At 49.0% G+C, this 13,680-nt stretch overlaps 1 protein-coding gene across 2 annotated transcripts in view; it reads left to right on the forward strand.

Annotated features, from left to right (window-relative positions):
- Nucleotides 1-13,680, forward strand: part of CSMD2 (CUB and Sushi multiple domains 2) — a 677,707-nt gene that overhangs the window by 258,098 nt on the left and 405,929 nt on the right. For both annotated transcript variants that reach the window (XM_040231766.1, XM_040231767.1), the window contains exon 5: nt 4,096-4,303. In XM_040231766.1, coding sequence (XP_040087700.1) covers nt 4,096-4,303 — 208 coding nt within the window. The remainder of the gene's footprint in view (nt 1-4,095; nt 4,304-13,680) is intronic.

Consider the following 13,680-nt stretch of genomic DNA (forward strand, 5'->3'; position numbering starts at 1 on the left):
CCAGGCCTCTGCACACCAGGGCCTTTGCATCTGCTGTTCTATCTTGAATGCTATTCCTCTAGATAATCACCGCGCTTCCCCTCTGCCTCCCCCTGGTCCTGGTTTAAATGTCAGCTTCTCAGCGAGGCCTGCTCTGACCCCGTTTAGTGTGAGGCCCTCCCATCCCCCTCCTGCATTGGGCACCACTTCACTTATCATTCTTTGTTGCTTAGTCGCTCAGTCGTGTCGGACCCTTTTGCCATCCCATGAACTGTAGCCCACCAGGCTCCTCTGGGCTTTCCCAGGCAAGAATACTGGAGTGGGTTGCAATTTCCTTCTCCAGGGAAATCTTCTGACCCAGGGAGCAAACCCATGGTTGAACCCTCATCTCCTGCATTGGCAGGTGGATTCTTTACTGCTGGGAAAGAAGTTTACTTAGGGAAGAAGTTTACTTATTTATCTTGAGTATTGTCTGTTTTCTTCTGACTGGAATGTCAGCTTCACAAGGGTAGGAATTTTATTTGCAGATGAATCCTTTGTACCTAGAACAGTGCCTGACACATAAGAGATACTCAGTAAATGTTTGTTGAATGAGTGAATGGATATCTCAACGCAAATGTTGCCTCTTGTGTGAAGCCTTCTTAAGTCCCCTCAGCTGTCACTGTGCCTTGACCCCTTGGTTATAACAGTTCTGGGAGCCACTGCGTGTTTGCCTGGCTACCCCCACTCAGAGAAACTCTCCGGGCAGGGATGAGATCATGCTTTTCATGATGTAATGCTGGGCCTGGCCCAGTGTCTAGCACATAGCAGCTGCTCACCTAGTGGGTATGGGAGGGAAACTTTCCTGAGTACCTACTGAGTGAGATGCCTTCATTTCTGTGCTCATACATACCAAGGAGCTGAACATTTAAGAATGGGCTCATTCTTAGGACTTCCCTGGTGGCCTAGAGGTTGAGACTCCACACTTCCACTGCAGGGGGAACAGGTCTGATCCCTGGTTAGTGGACTAGAATCCCACATGCTGCATGGCACGGCCAAAAAAAAAAGAAAGAAGAAATGGGCTCATTGTCTTGAATAGACCTTACCCCTGTAGAATGACATTAGTAAGGAGAGTTCAGGACCTCTGAATAAACCCACTTTTATCTCCATCCCACACTGCTTCTGTGTATCCAGCTGTCAGCTCCATCTCTCCACTGGGATACCCCCTGCACACACTCTACCCCGTGGTGTCCCAAACTGCCTGCCTTCCACATCACAAGGCGCCCCCCTCCTCCTGGGTCCCCTGACACAGGAAGTGGCATCTCTTGTCCCTCCAGATGCTCGTGCCTGAAGCTTGGGGTTCATTCATGCCTCCTGACTGCTGGTCCTGTAGATTCCACTTCTTCACTAGCTGTCAAGCAGGTCCAACTCCCACCCTCCTCAGGTCCTTTAGCTCGGATCGCATCCGGCCTTACCTTGACTGTGGTGACTCTGTGCTACTGAGAGCATCCTGCCCACTGCCCCAGCTCAGTCCTCGTCTGTGCCACAGTGGTCTAAGATGCAGATATAATCCTGTTTCCTCACTGTCTTTGATCCTCAAGATGAAGTGGAAGGACAGGGAGGATTTGCCTTTAGTTGGGCGTCTAGCACAGGCCTGTCGCTGGCTGATGCTCGGTCCTGTCATATTCATGCGCCCATTCAGCTGTCACAAGAAACCGTTCTGCAGAGAAGCAGAATGAAGCTTAGAGAAATAAATCACCCAAGGTCCCATGGGCTGGCGAATTGTGGAACCCAAATTCAAGTCTAGACCTTCCTGACCCGAAAATCCAGTTTCTTTCCAATGCAGTCCACTGCTTCCGATCTTTTGGAGCCAGTGTCCTCTGTCGTATGGCTCCTCCATCTCCAGCACCACTGCCCATCATTCCCCTCTGTTCACTCTGCTCTAGACAGACCATCTCGAACGACTTATCTTAGATCTGCCCTGTGGTTTTGTGCTTCCATGGTTATGACCTCTGGTTCTCTTTTCTTTTCGATGCCCTTCCATTTCTTCTCTATGTAGTGAACTCTGGTTCATTCTTCAAAACCCTGCCCTAACAGTACTGCCTCTGTTAAGCTTGCCCAAGCAAAGTAATGTGCTACTTAATCTCTGTCCTCAGAGTGTGAACTGTACTCCTGTGAGATAAGGGAGTGTTGGTTAAGAGCACTGGCCCTGAAATTAGACTGTTGGGCTTAAAAATCCCAGCTCCTTCAATTACCCATTTCCTTCTCCAGGGGATCTTCCTGACCCAGGGATCAAACCCGGGTCTCCCACATTGTAGGGAGACACTTTACCATCTGAGGCACCGGGGAAGTCCACTATAAGCTGTACCTTTGGCAAATAACTGAAACTCTCTGCCTTGGTTTCTTTACCTGTAAAATGGGAATGATATGTCACAGAGTCATGAAATATGTAGAGTAGTTAGCATAGCACCTGGCGCCGTGTACATGCTTAATAAACAGTAACTTTGGTTACTGTTACTCTGCTGCCTCTGATACACATTTGAACCCTGATATTACATTTTTCCTTCCTTTATAATTTAGTCCACATCTGTGATACAGCTTTTGCTAAGTGGATTACTATCCCTTACTTGCACACAAGGAGCTTCCCTGGTGGCTCAGCGGTGAAGAATCCGCCTGCAATACAGGAGATGCAGGGTGGGGAAGATCCCTTGGAGAAGGAAATGGCAACCCACTCCAGTATTGTTGACTGGGAAATCCCATGGACAGAGGAACCTGGTGGGCTACAGTTCACAGGGTCACGAGAGTTGGACACAACTTAGCAGCTAAACCACCCTCACCACTTGCATACAAGCTCCAGGAGGGCAGGCTTAGGAAATCTGGATAACTTCCACTAAGCCACCCAGCTATAAGCTGCAGGGGAGGGGGGCACACTGAGGTGTGCAAAAATCGGAAAGCCAGCGTTCTTAACTATTATATATCAGAGCATGGTCTTGGGATCTTTGTTTCTGCATATCAGGTCTCAGCTGGGATTTAGGCTGGAGCAGTGATTCCATCAGGATGTGCTGTGGGGATGAGGAAGACATGGTCCCTGCCCTTGGGATTTCCAGCAAGTTAAGAACCTAGAGTGGCAGACAGACATGTGACAGGTCGTTCACACAATGCCAAGTACGATGACTGAAGTCACACACTTTGCTGCAGGAACACAGAGAAGGGAGCAGTTATTAAAAGCATGGGGAAATGAGGCTTTACTGAGAGGTGGCATTGGAGTTGGATCCCAAAGCATCGGAAGACTTCCTCTGGACAAGGGGCATTTTAGACAGATGGAGCGGTGTGAGCAAAGCCCAGGAGGTGTGACCATGCCCAGCACTCGAACCCAGCTGACCTGGGCCCGAGGAGCAGGAGGGAAGATTGCAGAGGTCTAGCCAGGCTGTAAATGCCCTTTGAGTTTTGCCCTCAGGGAACTGTGATGAGCTTTCGTTTTGTTCCATTACATCCAAGCACTTCCCTGGTAGCTCAGGCAGTAAAGAGTCTGCCTGAGATGCAGGAGACCCAAGTTCGATCCCTGGGTTGGAAAGATTCCCCTGGAGAAGGAAATGGCAACCCACTCCAGTATTCCTGCCTGGTTAATCCCAGGGACTGAGCAGCCTGGCAGGCTACAGTCCATGGGGTCCCAAAGAGTCAGACGTGACTGAGCGACTAACAGTTTGACTTCCACATCCGAAGTTTCCTAGGATCTGGTAGGAAACAAGGTCCTAGTCACGGCAGTCATGACCGTGGGAATAAGTGTGATAACTGATTTCTCCTTTTTTCTTGGTCGTTGTGCAACAGTGTGGTGTAGTCGCTAGAAACATGCTCCAACAGGCAGAGTTGACCCAGCTCATTGACCTAGCTCATTGGCTGTGTGACCTCAGGCAGGTTGCTTTACCTCCCTGTGCCTTGGTTTCCTCATCTGTTCAATGAGAAGAAGAAGAACTAAAATCCTCAGAATAGGGTCTGGTGCGTGATCAGGGCTCTGGAAGTTTGTGGCACACCCTCTCTGCAGGTCATGTCCCACGATCCTCTCTGCCTCTCGTGCATGAAGTACACGATTAAGTACCAGGACCTGGACTCACATGAGCCTCTCGTCTCTGCCCACAGCGGACGATGCCTGCGGCGGGACCCTGCGGGGTCAGAGCGGCCTCATCTCCAGCCCACACTTCCCCTCGGAGTACCACAACAACGCCGACTGCACCTGGACCATCCTGGCCGAGCTGGGGGACACCATCGCCCTGGTCTTTATTGACTTCCAGCTGGAGGACGGTTACGACTTCCTGGAAGTCACGGGGACCGAAGGCTCCTCCCTTTGGTAAGCACGCCGTCCCTCCCCTCCCCTCCCCCCATCCTGTCCCCTGCAGCTGTGGCTTCCCGGGATGCGCTCCCCTCAGCGCCTAGACCTACAGCCAGAGGTCTCTTTGCCACCTGTTCTACCCCCTGCTGGAGAGTTTCCTTTCCTCATAATGAGAAGTCACTGCATATTTTCAGAGCTGGGGTCAATTTTCACGGTGATTTTGGTACCTGATTTGAAGCATGTCCTCGCTGAAGAATATCAGGATGGGATTTGGTCAAGGCACTTGCATTAAGACTAACAGTGGTATCAGGACATGGATAGGGTCTCAGTGAAATGATTTGAAATATTGTCCCATTGCTGGAAGCATCCAACAAAGGGACTAGAACATGGAGTGGCGGTTGCTTTTCCCATGCCCAGGGTTCTGAGACGGGAGAGGCATTATCACACCTCGGTTCCTGCGGGAAGGGCTAACCTACTTCCTATTGTTTGGCTTCACCACAAAGCAGGGCTTTTGTGAGCTATGCTCTGCTGCCATGGAGACTCTGGTGTCGGCAGGTTTGGGAGGAGACAGATGATGAAGGCTTACCGGCCTTGGTTGTTTGTGGTCTCCCAGGCTTGGACCCATGGGGTGGGCCCTAGCTGGGGCTGGCTTAGGGAGTGATGCGCTTTCCATTAGGGTGACAAGCCTCAAGAATGGTGGTGTGACATTCATAATGTGGTTCTGTTATCAGGACGAGGGCAGCAGTGGGAACTGGGTCAGCACATCGGGAGCCAATAGAAGGATGCACTCAGGCGTGCTTCTTTGCAGTCTTGATTGTGCGGGGACCAGGAAATTCAAATTTCATGTAGTGGTAGAAGGTGTGCTGACCCGGGGTCAGAAGACCTTGGTGTCATAAGCGTGTTGCAAAAAGTTGGCCAAATCAGGTCATTTACTGCCCTGGATGGGGTGTTGAGACAGGCAGATGGGGGCCGATGGCTGATTGCTGTGTGGAGGTTGGTCCAAGCTTTGCAATCTTGATTGGTGCCAGGGAAGGTGGGGCTCACTGCCTGGGACTGAGGAGGAAGAGGTGTCACTGAGGGGCCTGAGTGAAGCAGAAAGTGGCAGCTGCAAGCGTCAGGGATGGATAGTCCCTTGGGAAGATAGACACAGTGGTCAGCGGGCTAGAGACAAGGGTGGGGAAGGGGAGGAAGGATGGGAGAGGAAGAAAAAGAGCGGCTGATGTTGAACATTTCTTTTATACCAGGTTTTGTTGTAGAAAGGCCAGTTGAGTAAGACATGGCCCTTTGAGAGTGAGGAAAACAGACAAATCCACCACAGGCCCCAAGCATGACTATTTGAGAGGGATAAAGTGGGAACAGACTCCTGCCAAATATGGACTTTGAGCTTCGGGGACCAGGAAATTCAAATTTCATGTAGTGGTAGAAGGTGTGCTGACACGGGGGTCAGAAGACCTTGGTGTCATAAGCGTGTTGCAAAAACTTGGCCAAGTCAGGTCATTTACTGCCCTGGAATGGGGTGTTGAGACAGGCAGACGTGAGCCGATGGCTGATTGCTGTGTGGAGGTTGGTCCAAGCTCTGTGTTGGGATGAAAGTCTAGATGACTGTCCACCAAACTGCACTCCCAGTGACCTTCCCAGTCCGAAGACCTTCTGTCTCCCTGCCCTCTTTTTGTAAAATACCTATTTTTCTGATCGTTTATGTCACACATATGCTCCTTATAGAAAACTTGGACAATATTAAAAGGTATAGGGAAATGAATAACAAGTATTAACGTTGTTTGTGTTTGGTTGCATTGGGTCTTAGTTGCAGAATTCGAGATCATTCCTTATGGCTCACAGGCTCTCTAGTTGTGCCACTCAGGGTCCAGAGTACTCACGCTTCAGCAGTTGCAGTTTGTGGGCTTAGATGCCCAGCAACATGTGGGACCTTCGCTCTGCGATCAGGGATCAAACCCACGTCCCTTGCATTGCAAGGCAGATTCATGTTTTAAAAAAACCTTTTTATTTTGTATTGGGGTATAGCCAATAAACAGTGTTGTGACAGTTTCAGGTGAACAACAAAGAGGCTCAGCCATACATATACATGTATCTATTCTCCCCCAGATCCCCCCCTCTTTTAGGCTGCAAGGCAGATTCTTAACCACTGGACCACCAGCGAAGTCCCACAAGTATCAACTTTTTGATGTATTCCCCTTTGGCCTTTTTGCTTTGCCTAGATCAAGCTAGCTGGCCATTTATATATATGTTTAATATTAAAAAATTAAGATCTGAAAAATGTCAGTAACTATATATTTTTAACTGAACATTATATCATGAAAATTTTTTCTATACCATTACACATGTCTCCTAAATGTAATAGGTGTGAGAATAGAATTTATTTAATAAATAAACAGTATTTATTGAGCTTTTATGTGGCAGGCTGATTCTAAGCTCTTACAGCTGTAATTTCATTTAGACTTCTATGAAGTAGGTAGCATAATCTTCCTCCTTTTACAGATGAGGAAAATGAGGCCCCGTGTGGTTGGGTCACTGGCTTGAAGTCACACAGGTAGTAAGGAGCAGAACTGGGATTCAACCCCAGGTTAGCTGGACTGGAAAGCCCATCTTCTTAGTCACGTCAGCACACTGCGTCATGCAATGTTTGTGAAGGACTGTCGCGATGGTGGTGCATTCCCTTGTGAGATGACACAATTCACTCCATCAGGTCTCTTGATGGATTATATCCAAGTTTCCACTTCTGCAAACAGATACCGAGATGGATATCCTTGCTGGTTCTCTCTCTTCCAGCCCCAAGGCCTCTGCGATGCACTTGTTTATCCATGGGCCAAATAGTCTCCCACAGCCTCCAACCCTACCCCGAGGTGTGAGTCTACGCGGTTGTTCAAACTTCTGGAGGGAAACATACGTGAAAGAGTATTCCTTTTCTTATTAAGTCACTCAGTGGGGAAGGAATTAAGCAGAGGCAATCGTTAAGGGAGTCATTCAGAACTCTGCTGTAAGATTAAATTATAATCATTTACAGGGTCTGTGTAACCCTTTCCAGGCAGGATGCATTTGTTCTTCTAATTTATACCTGCATAGCAGTTACGGATGACCAAAGCTGCAGGCTCAGGAAGTCTGTGCAAAGAACCCGCTCCCTCCCCAGCCCCTCTCCTTTATGGATCCCTGGACTCATGTGAAAATGGGATGCTCCTGGTTTATGAGTGTATTGCTTTTATCAGTGGATAAAAGCAATAGGACTTTAGGATGTTCTCTTGAGTCATCCCATAGAGAGAGGAACCTGGTAGGCTACAGTCCATGGGGTCTCAAAGAGTCGGACACGACTGAGCGGCTTCACTTTCACTTTTCACTTTCATGTATTGGAGAAGGAAATGGCAACCCACTCCAGTGTTCTCGCCTGGAGAATCCCAGGGACGGGGGGGCCTGGTGGGCTGCCGTCTGTGGGGTCGCACAGAGTCGGACACGACTGAAGTGACTTAGCAGCAGCAGCAGCAGCTTGAGTTCTTCACCAAGCAGAGAAAGACATCTGGAAAGATGACTTTGAACAACTAGACATCCCTTCATCTATTGAGAAAACAGATACACCTTTTAGAGGGGAAAAAAAAAAAAGCCTATCTCCTTTATCTGGAGAAGGGAATGACAACCCATGCCAGTATTCTTGCCTGGAAAATCCAGTGGACAGAGGAGCCTGATAGGCCCCTGTCCATGGGTTTGCAGCGTCAAACCCGACTTAGCGACTAAATCACACCTCCTCTATCAGGTGGCAGATTTGTGATGATTCAGAAGAGGATGGTGGCATGGACTGTCCCTGACTCAGTTCCCACACTCTCCTCCCCCTCCAAGGAGGATGTAAGCAGGAGAGTTTAAATTAGGGTTTGGACTTCATGGACTTCAAGTTCCAAATGATTGGGAAAACATAGGCTTGATAATTTTTTATTTTGCCAAATAAGGATATTAGAAAACAAAACAAAAAAAAACCTGCCAACTCTTCAGGACATGATTTCATAAAACAAAGGACAATTCAAAGCCAAAAATGTGGCAGGATATAATCAATGGCATTGACATACTGAAAGACGGGGTGGGAGGGGTACATAACAATGGTGTCTACCCGTAATTGTGCTTGTCCCATCCCTGGCTTCTGAGAATCCGACCATACATGTTTTGAGTGGGAAAATGTTGTTACTGTAGTGAGCACTGAACCCTGCAACCCTGCCATGCTGAGGGGGTCCCAAGTGTCTTAGACTTGCTCTCCCTAAAGTTAATTGTCTTTTTGTGCGTGTGATTGACCAGGAGCCAAATTGGGCTTGAATTGACTTGAGAGTTACAATCCACATAGCAGATTTGGTATTACTCCCCTACCACACACACTCACACACACACACACACACTCACTCACACACACACACACACACACACACTCACACTCACACAGCCAAAGGACACTCTCTCCTCCAAGTCATTGCCATATACACATCACCAAGTCAACCCCCCTGACACATACATACTTCTAGTTCACTGAACTCAATTTAGGGACCAATTTTTGCTCACTGATCCTTCTCAGGGGTGGATACTGGTCTTTGTTCTGCTGTGACCCCATCTGCTGGCAGTGATCTTCAGGGAGCCCTATTCCTTCCTCTCCAATTCTATGAAAATACACTCACCACGGCTCCAGTTCCTCATGAGGCCCCTGGATTTTTCAGAGGGCTGGGACTAAGGGATGCAGAAGAGTCTCTTAAAGCCCAGGCTTCTGGGTCCCTGGAGGGAATTAGGATCATGTTATCATAATGAGGAGAAGTAATTGCCAGGCCATTACAGAGGCGGCCTCTCCATCATGGAGAAAATCAGTGAGTTAAAATCCACCCAGAATCTCTCCCCTTTGCCTCATGCTGAACTCTGTCCACTGGCATCTCAGCAGGAGCTTCCCCTGGGCTGTATGAGAGGAGAGAAAGCCAGACACCCCTCCGAGAACAGGGGCGAGGTCTGCGTAGTGTCTCCAACCTTAGGTGTTGAGCCTGCACCTTGGCATCTAACTGAAGAGACGGCAGACTTGGGACTCAGACAGACATGAGCTCAAAACCCAGATCCACCTCTTCATTGCTGTGTAATCCTGGGATATTTACTAACTTTTCTGAACCTCAGTTTCCACATCTGAAGAATGGGGCTCATTATACCAACCTACAAGGCATGTTGGAAGGATAAACATGTAAACTGCCGCCTGACTTAGTGCTGGGGTGGAGACTAGAAGCAAGGCGCTCACTCTCTGAGGGAAAAAGGGTATGGTGAGGCCACTCTGAGCTTCGCCCGATTCTTGGTGACCCCACCATGGCCACGGCCCAGCCTGCAAGCCCAGTGGCATCTCACCAGGCAGAGTGACACTTGCCTGATCCAGCTCTGGGGAATTACCTGGGCACCAGGTGAGGGGAACTGGCAGAGAGCCCCTGGGTCAGACAGGAGGACACCCTTGCAGAGTCAGCAGGTGGGGGTGATTTGGTTGCAACTGTCTTCTCAGAGCTGCACGTTGTGAGCGCACTGTGAAAAGCAACTCTTCTCTGCCTACACCCAGGCCCTGGGCTGGCCAGTTCAACTCATTCAGCTGCTGATGGCTGCTCTGAGCCGGCCTGGGGCAAGGGCGGTACCTCAGCGGCCCTAAGGAGTCTGCAGGGTTGGGAAGAAGGGGCAGCGTGTGGAGAAGACATTCTGTAGAGAGGGGGGAGGCACAGCCCCTCTCACTGTCTCGGATTGATGAGGATGCAGAATCTGTTGGGCCTTGCTCCCTCCGTGGCTCCTCTTCCGCTGCCTCTTCCACCCCTGTGGCCGTTTCTTCCTGTGACGGGGAGGGCAGGCAAGGCCTGGCCTGCACTCAAGGTGGAAGCCACCCTTTCTCTGGGGCCAGCTGAAGTGCCAGCCACAGGGGTGTGTTCACAGGGGTGTGTATGGTGGAGGGAGTTCAAAGCTCCTTCCTGCGTGCAGGATTTCTGTGTAGCCTCAAGACCACTCTCCCATCTTCTGTGGCTCCGTCTGTACCGGGTGCCGCAGCCCCTCGGCCTCCCTTCTTGGCTCCCTTCAGTCTGCTTGGATTTCATTCTTCATCTCACTGCAGTCATTTGGGATCTGCTGCCCATTCCCTCTGGGCCCTCAAGTCTAGCCCCCCACAGGCCTCTATGTGACCGCCTTGCCTCCACTGAACATACAAAATAAGAAAAGGAAGGAGAACACGCTGCAGGGTTTTAGAGGAGGATACTGTCCTGGGGCAGGAGACTGGGGCCTCCAGGCAGGGCCTGCATTCGAGCCAGGCCTTGAAGGGTGGGTACCGTTTTGATATGAGAGAGGGAGATGAGGGGTGGGAGGGCATCATTCTAGGGCTGCTGCCTGGGTCTCCTGGCCAATGTAGGAGCAGCCTTCCTGACCCCTGAGACACAGGCCCAGGAATTCTGGTCCCACGGATTCTCTAGGGAGGATTCTCTCCAGCAGGCACCCACCCTGGAGACTCTGCCATCCGCCTCTGAGCCTCAGTAGCCCCTTCCACCTGGGAAAAAAGAGGAGAAAGTCGACTCCAACGCCTAGTGTTACCAGGTCCTGCCCCCAGGGCCGCCCAATAGACTTCAGCTGTTTTGTTTTTTTTTTTGGTGGGGGGAGTTGTTTGTTTTTCGTTTATTGCTATACTCCAAGGCATGTGGGATCTTAATTTCCCAACCATACATCAGACCCGTGTCCCCTGTAATGGACGTGTGGAGTCTTAACCACTGCACCACCAGGAAAGTCCCTTCAGCTGTTTTTGAAAAGAGAATTTCTCTGGAAAGCGGGTTCAACCTACTCTCTGGATTCAACTTTGAGGATTTTTCTTTACTTTGTTTCCCTTCAGTGGTTTGCTTTTATTTTTATAGGTGGGGATACAAAAACTCCCATCTACTATACAGACATTCAGTTTGAAATTTTGCTAGTAACAATTTCTCCTTTTGAAACACTGAGTTTTAATTATTAAGCATTTTGCCCATGGAATCTGAGCCAACTAGAACCATTTGATCTCAGTGACTTTTAACTAGATATTTCATTCAAGAGTCATTAGATTCAGATATAATTAGAATGAAAACAGCATGCCAATGGGGATTTGTTAATAACTATTCACTTATTTATTCATTCACATATATTTTGTCAAACCATTGGTTTAGATCATTTTCATTCTTTGTTAATTTTTCCCTATTTTTTTTTCAGTAATCATTTATTGAGAGCTTTCTATGAACTAGGCTCTGCTAGGTGCTAGGGAGACAGAAACACAGTCCCATCCCCAGGGAGATATTTATTTACTCCACAGATGTTTATGTAATAGCCATGCATTGTACAGGACCCTGGAGCTCACAATCAGGGCAGAGAGGCATATAATTAAGCATATAATTAAGTGCTTTACAATAGCATGTGTTAGGTACTTTTCTTAGAGGCATACAGAAGTTCCCCTGGGGCTAAAAAAGAAATGTAATAGCTACAATTCTTTTTTTTTTTTTTCAAGATGTAGAAACCCATCTCCAGCTGATTCAAGCTAGAAAGGGAATATGTTGTCCTCTATAACTGAGAAGTCCATACTGGCTTCAGGCACTGCTGGATCAAGGCGTGTAGATAAGGTCACCTGTAGTTGCTTCTCCCCCTCGCACAGCTTTGTCTTCCTGGGTCTTGGCTTCACTCTCGGGCAGACTTTCCCCGTGAGGTAGCAGAGCTGACCACCATCAGCTTCCCCCATCCTACTGATTTAGCAGCCCTAGCAGAAAGAAAGTGTGTCTTTGCTAATGATTCCCACAAAAGCCCTCAGATGGTCCTTGATTGATTGGACCAGAATTGAATCGTGTGCTCTGCCTTCAACATCAATATATAGCTAGATGATATTCTTACTGGCCAGGCCCAGGTCACATAGCTATCTGTTCTACCCAAACCTCTGACTGGGAGTGGAAAAGAAGTGGTTCACCAAAGGAATACCAGGTCACTAGGAAGACAGAAGCAAAAAGCGTCCTCCTAAAAGGACTCAGCCTTCCATCACAATAGAGGGGCTCCTGGGAGGACTCAGATGAATGAGCCCCAGATGGTGTGACTTTGCAGTTGAACTGAGGGGTGAGCAAACGTTTATCACAGACGTGGAGCCAGAAAGAGCCCTGCTGTGTTTGCAGCATTGCAAGTGGGGTGCAGGGTGCAGGAGAGCAAGGGCAGGATACAAGGTCTGAGACAAGCGCCGGAAGAGCAAGGGTCGTGAAGAACCTTGTCCCCACGTTCATAAACGGGGAGAGGAGTCCGTAGACTAAAGAAAGCTATTGAAGTATTTTAGGCAGAGAAGGAACATGATCACCCTGAATCTTGATTGGGTTCATAGAAGGTTCAGAAGCCAGCTGTAAAACTCAGTGACCACTCAGCCAAGAGATCATCCAGCCTTGAAGTATGGTAGTTGTAAAGGGATGGAGCAGAGACGGCGATCTCAGAAAACACCTCAGATACAGAGTCAGCTGCTTTGGGGGCTTCACTGGAAAGGAGAAATGAAGGCAGGGGAGGAGTCTGGGGTGAATCCCATCTCCGGCTTGATGGCTGTGGTAGGGTCATTCAGCAGAGGAACACAGGGGAAGGAGCCGGGCCAGGGGGTGCTGGCCTCCTCAGCATGAAATGGGCTCAGAGAGGGAAATTAAGGCCACAGCAAGGAAGAAGATAGAGGGACAGGGTTATTGATACACTGTTTGCGATGAGACGAGTGGACACAGTTGTGGGACAGGAATGACTATGGCTGAAAAGTTTGGTGTTTAAGTATGCATTCTGGCAGGGCCTTGAGGAGTCATCCTCAGGGATCAGCACCAGCAGCACTGTCAGCAGTGCCTCCTTTCAGCACCTCGGTCAGCCTTACCACCTCCATCTTCCCTGCCAACGTCTTTCTGTCATCATTCACTCATTCAAACTACTTAAGCCCTTCCATTGTCTGACACTGAGCCTGGCATTGGGGATACAACGGTGGAGAAAACAAATGAAGTCTCTGTTTTTGTGGGACTTCTGGTCTACTCCAGGGAGACTGCTATGAAAAAAAGAATCACTGAATATATGTAAAATATAGCTGTGATGAGTACCACGAAGGAAAAGAACAGCATGGGGAATAATAGCTCTGGAGACCTTAAGTAAAAGGGGTTGGGCCGGCCTCTCTGAGGGGACAGGATCTAAGATTAAGACTTGGCTGTTGAGAAGGAGCCATGGGAGGCACTCAGGATGGCATTTCAGGCAGAGGGAATTACACGTGTAAAGACCCATGTCACAATGCCCTATTTTCCTCTGAACTTCATACAGGCAAGTGGTGTAAGGTCTATGCCTGTTCTCTGGGGTTTCAGTCTGTTTGAATATCAGGAGCAAGGCAGGGTCAGGGTCTTAGGCTGGCAGAG

Source organism: Oryx dammah, unplaced genomic scaffold (assembly GCF_014754425.2).
Source record: "Oryx dammah isolate SB20612 unplaced genomic scaffold, SCBI_Odam_1.1 HiC_scaffold_28, whole genome shotgun sequence".
In the NCBI taxonomy this organism is placed as follows: Eukaryota; Metazoa; Chordata; class Mammalia; order Artiodactyla; family Bovidae; genus Oryx; species Oryx dammah.